At 39.4% G+C, this 6,039-nt stretch overlaps 1 protein-coding gene across 3 annotated transcripts in view; it reads left to right on the top strand.

The window, feature by feature from the left end:
- The first annotated feature begins 438 nt into the window (after window positions 1–438).
- The window catches only part of RPRD1A (regulation of nuclear pre-mRNA domain containing 1A), a 74,421-nt gene continuing 68,820 nt past the window's right edge, over window positions 439–6,039 (top strand). For all 3 annotated transcript variants that reach the window (XM_010362699.2, XM_010362698.2, XM_030925906.1), the window contains exon 1: window positions 439–779. In XM_010362699.2, the coding sequence (XP_010361001.1) occupies window positions 629–779 (151 nt within the window). In that variant the 5' untranslated portion in view covers window positions 439–628. The remainder of the gene's footprint in view (window positions 780–6,039) is intronic.

Below are 6,039 nucleotides of genomic sequence, written 5' to 3'. Positions count from 1 at the left end.
TAAAATGTACAATTAAATTATTATTGACTCTAGTCCCCCTGTTATGCTATCAAATACTAGGTCCTATTTATATTTAGTCCTTCTATTAGTCCTTCTATCTAGCCCTCCCCCACTACCCTTACCAGCCTCTGGTAACCATCCTATACTCTATCTAGGAAGGTGTATTTTTAAATGTCATGCAAATAGTCTTTAAAGTGCCTGCCCTAATTTATCCCAATTTACACGCCTATATAGAGATCTGTAATCACTGCTTCTTTGACAGAGTTTCCCTTAGGGAGGGTTCAGGCCTGGCAAACTCCCACCATGCCTCTGAGACTAACCCAGACGTCAAGCCCCTGCCCACCTCCCCTGAACTTGTTTCGGCTCCGCCCCTTCCGCCTGGTGGTTCCGCTTTTAGGCCACGCGTTTTCCCAGGGCTTGCAGCGGGAGGGGCGGGACGTGGGTCCGTGTGACGTCACTGCCGGGCGGACGCCATCTTGCTGGTTTGCGGCCGGACTTGGATGAAGCGGCGGCCGTGGTGAGAGCGTGGGGAAGGGTGGGGTGAGGGGGCGAGGCCGCGGCTAGGGCGGCGAAACTCTCCTCCCCTCGGCCCCACCGCGTGGGACGGCGTGAACGTGGTGTCGGAGGGATGTCAGCCTTCTCTGAGGCGGCGCTGGAGAAGAAGCTGTCGGAGTTGAGCAACTCACAGCAGAGCGTGCAGACCTTGTCCCTGTGGCTCATTCACCACCGTAAACACTCGCGGCCCATCGTCACCGTGTGGGAGCGGGAGCTGCGGAAAGGTGAGTCCCCCGCACCTGTCGGCCGCCCCCCACCACCCGGCCGGCCTCCAGGCATTCCCGGGAACCCTGCTTCTCCAGCGCCCCCGGCTTCCTGGCGTCGGGATGCCAGCCCGCGGTGGTCTGCGGGCTTGGAGGAGCTGCGTGCACCACGCTTCTGCAAAGTCTGGGCTTAGATATTTATTGAATAAAGAAATGAATAATTTTAAAAACTCCAGTTAGCTTAACAAAGAAACAGTAGCAGGGGGTCGGGACTCCACAGCCAATTAGGGCCAGAAATTCAGGTGGTCAGGTATTTTTTTTCATTCTGTGAATGATAATGGAGGATAAGGGAGGAAAAAGGTAGGGGAGTGGAAAGAAAAAGATTGATGTGGGTTTGGGAGTTACTTCTGTCATTTCTATAACGCAACAACTTATTCTCGTGAAATTAATAGAGAAATAGTTTTAGAAGTCTAATGTAAGTAGAGGGGTGATGCAGTGGAAAAGACTCTGAATTTGTAGATTTTAGAGGATCTCAATTGGGCAAGTTTCTTACAACTTCTGGGTTGCAGATGCCTTACCTGAAAAGGAGAGATTTGGAGTAAGTGACCTAAAGTCCTTTCCTGTTCAATGATTATATGCCCTAATGCAGTGTCTTTGTTTTCCGAAACATTTGATAGTGTTCCTGTAAATGAAGTAAACTTTTTTGAGATATCTGTCACTAAAGCATTCAGAATCAGTTCACGTATGCAGGGCAACTTGAGCAACTTTATCTGTAAAAAGTTAATTATGCTAGTGCGACTGAAAATGAAAAATTTCATTTGCTTAGTCTGAGCTTGTACTTTAATTCTTAATTCATGGGGTAGAGTGGACACTCTTCATTATTGTTGCAAACATCCTGATGGATATGATGGTTGTTTATCAAGTGTTAAAGGTTTTAACAAACCGTTGTTAATCGAAATAGACGCTTGCTTACTGAACCTTGTGAAAGCTATATGATGTATTTACATAACAGACAAAATGTGAACCAAAATGCTGGCTGTATAGAATGGAGACAATCTGTCTTTGTATATTGTTTGTGGTTATGAAAACGTCACCCATTCTTTAGAATAAATTGATTTATAGCCTTGTTTTTCAGTTTATGTGTAGGTATATGTGTATTGGCCCTGAATGAGGAATTCATCTTCTGTGAGTGGACAGAAAGGTTTGAGAAACACTGACATAAAGGTCTGGAATGTAGCTTTGAGCTTTGAAAAGTCAGGAATTAGCTTTGCTTTTACATTTTACTAGATTTCAGAATCAGTAACAGGTTTATCTTGTTTTTTCTTTTTGCAAAGCGCATTTAGAAACACATGTAATCAATATAGAGTTGGTACCTAGACTGTCTTAAGAACTATTACAAATCAGAAGAAAAATGGCAGTACTGTTTATAGGCATTTCACATGAGGAAACCTGAAAGGTCAATAAATGATACTTAATCTTACAAGTCAGAAAAAGTAAGCCAGTGAGGTACCACTTTATGGTCATCACTTTGGCAAAAAGTATGGCAGTATGGTTAATTGTTGCAGACGAAGAGAAACAGGAACTCTTACACCACTCGGTGTGCAGACGAAGAGAAACAGGAACTCTTACACCACTCGGTGGGGATGTAAAAACATGTAACTATTTTGTAGATCAGCTTAGTTGATGAAGTTGGAGGTATATATTAAATATATCCTTTGACCTAACAGTTTTCTTTCTAGGAATATATTCTAGAAATAAGTATTGTGCTCAAGGATTATGTTTATTGCAGCTTCATAACAAAATTGAAAGCAAGTGAGACCATGTCTTTACAAAAAAATAAGAAAACAAACAAAAAACCATTCCATTAGCTTGAGAATGGGCAAATAAACTGTGATATTGATAAAATGTAGTACTATCCAAAAGTTCTCACGGGTGAACTAGAGCTGCATGAAACAACATGACTGAACTGAAAAACAACAAACAAAATCTTGAGCTAAGAAAACAAGGTACAGACGAATAATGCTATAGGGTAAAGTTTAAAAACATGCAAAACAGTACTCCTTTTGTTTATAGATACTATATTAGAATATGTATAGTAGTGATTAACACCATTTTCCAAGGTAGTGGTTGCCATAGAAGAAAGCTAGCTAATATTTAATGTATTTAAGAAAATGTTGGTGCAAGTGTGGGAAAATTGTAAGATATGCTTTTAGCAAGGTTTGTGATATTTCCGTATGTTTAAGTGTTTCATAAGTAGAAAAAGTTAAAGCATATAAAAAGATGCTTTAGGAGGAGAGTGGTAGTGATGATAGTGTTGATAGTGATGGTGATGCTGATGAACATACCGCTGCTGCTGCAATCCTCATATTAGCCTGGCCTACTCTGCCAAGGGTTTCCTTTTCTTGACAGATGACTGCTTTTGTAGGGTGTAGCCTTTGTGTCCTTCCCCTTCCTTGCAGTTTTGCTCATCAACTTCAGGATTCTCATCTCCGGTAGTTTAATGATAATGACAATCACTTACTGAGTACCAGACATTCTTTTAGTTATTTTCCCATATCTTGAATCACATTATCTCTGCAGAATAATTATAAAATAAATCAATCAATCTTGAAAATATATTAACAAACTAAGGAAAATTAGTTGAACATTTTGTGTTAAGCCAAGCATTCTTTAGTTTCTCAAAGTGTGTAAAGACAAAAATGTGAGAGTGGGAGAAGCTACTGTTCAAAATATAACAATGAGCTGGATACCGTGGCTCACGCCTGTAATCCCAGCACTTTAGGAGGCTGAGGGAGGTGGATTGCCAGAGCTCAGGAGTTTGAGACCAGCCTGGCCAACACGGCAAAACCCTGTCTCTACAAAAAATACCAAAATTAGCTGGGCGTGATGGCGCGGGCCTAAGCTACTCAGGAAGCTGAGGTTGGAGGATCACTTGAGCCCAAGAGGTTCAGGCTGCAGTGAGCCAAGTGTGCCATTGCCCTCCAACCTGGGCGACAGAGCAAGGCCCTGTCTCAGAAAATAAACAAAAAAATTAAGAATGAATGGTTAAATTATATATGTTAGATATGGTAGCCATTCAGTTATGAAGGTTTCCCTTCTTTTTCTACCTTCCTTATCTTTGTCTCCTTTAATGAAAGAGTTTCTGTTTGGAGGGATAAATCTCAAGACCTTTATGAAGACCAAAATGACATATAATTTTCCTGATAAATGCAGTAAAGTGTAACCAAAAATGTAAGTGACCGTTTTGTTACTTCTTTATTAAGATGTAATTCACATGCCACACCATTCATCCATTCAAGTATACTATTCAGGGATTTTTAATGGTTATAGAATTGTAAAGCTGTCACCAGTTATAGAACATTTTTGTTACCCAGAAAGAAACTCCATGCCATTTAGCTGTTGTCCCCAGTTCCCCATCTCTCCCAACCCTAGGCAACTGCTAATTTACTTTACCTCTATAGATTGGACTATTTTTACCATTTCATATAAATAGAATTATATAGTATGTGGTCTTTTGCATGTTTTCCATCCAGGCTATAACATGGATGAGCCTGGAAAACATGCTAACTAAAAGAAGCCAGTTGCAAAAGACTGCTTACTGTCCTTCAGTCCTTTTTATGGCAGAATAATATTCTGTTGTATGAATTTAGCCATTCATCAGTTGATAGACGTTTGAGTTATTTCCACTTTTTGGCTATTATAAATAATGCTGCTGTGAGCACTCCTGTACAAGGTTTTTTTTTTGTTTTGGTTTGTTTTGTTTTTGTGGATATGTTTTCATCTTGGATATTTACTGAGGAGTGGAATTTCTGGGTCATATGGGAATCCTATGTTCAACCTTTTGAGGATCTACCAGGCTATTTTCCACAGTGGGTACATGTTTTTAAAATACATTCCTACCAACAATGTATGAGGGTCCAATTTCTCTACATCCTTGCTAATATTTGTTATCTGTCTTTTTGATTACAGCTGTCCTAATAGGTATGAAGTGGTATCTCATTATGATTTTGATATGCATTTCCCAGATGACTAATTATGCTGAGCCTATTTTCATGTACTTACTGGCCATTTGGATGTTGTCTGGAGAAATATTTATTCTGCCTATTTTAAAATTTGTCTTTTTATTACTGAGTTGTAAATGTTCCCAATGTTCCCAATGTATACTAGGTACAAGTATTATATTCATACCACAAATATTTTCTTCCATTCAGTGGGTTGTCTTTTTACTTTCATAATAGTGTCCTTTAAACTGTTTTAAACTGTAAATGTCTCAGTCAATACTAGGCTAAATTATAAAACTTAATATGCATTATTTATGTTCGTTTCTGTAGAAATATTGACCATGAACATACCTGAACTTAGAAACCAACACTAACATTTGGGCCCTTTTCTACACACACTCACTGAAAGATCTCTATAAGAGCTGTAGAAAACAAGATAGATAGGAGGAAATTGTTTGTAGTTGGTGAAGGTCACTGCCCTCCCTTGTCTGGTGATTGTATCCTTTGTACCAGCCTCTTTTATGTTATATTGGTGTCTTAACAAAATTATAAGTGCCTCAACCCCTTAAAGTATGTTAATTCACCCTGTATTTATTGATTGTGTATTACAGTGGTAAAGAAAAGAAAAGTTTATTTCTGCCCTCAGAATTTATAGTTTCGTGGTAAGGGCAACCAATAAACAAAACATTTTTGATATAAATTTTGTGTTTAGTTCTTTGAAGGAGGAAATCTTTAGTTAGAGGGAAATCATCTCTGCAAGGTGATGTTTGATAGAAGACCTCTTTGAAGAAGTTGGGGGAGTTTGGGCCTGCAGCCACTGGGGATATGTGAAAGTGCTGAGGTGATAAATAGCTTTGGATGCAAAGAGCCAAACCTGGAAATGGTCGGCCTTTGAATGCCTATTAACTGTGTTTCCTAATTTTTTTTTTTTTTTTTAAATGAGACAGTGTCTCACTATGTTGCCGAGGCTGCTCTTGAACTTGGGCTCAGGTGATCTTCATGCCTCAGCCTCCCAAGTAGCTGGGACTACAGATGCACACTACCATGCTGGGTTTATTTTTTTCTAGGGTTGGCAACAATTAAAATAATACATTATTTAAGGTTTAGATTTTCCTCCTATTTGTAATCATTTGTTGAAATGAGCACGTTTTCATCAGTAAGCTATGTTAGATATCTTTCAGGGAACTAATTACCATTTCATATTGTATTATAGGTTGGGGAGTTACATATTGGTTGTGAAGTAGATAGTAGGCTCCTTCACGTTGTTTTCCTATTTCAAT

The sequence above is a fragment of the Rhinopithecus roxellana genome, chromosome 21 (assembly GCF_007565055.1).
Source record: "Rhinopithecus roxellana isolate Shanxi Qingling chromosome 21, ASM756505v1, whole genome shotgun sequence".
Lineage (NCBI taxonomy): Eukaryota > Metazoa > Chordata > Mammalia > Primates > Cercopithecidae > Rhinopithecus > Rhinopithecus roxellana.
This window is presented reverse-complemented; position numbering and strand designations above follow the sequence as displayed.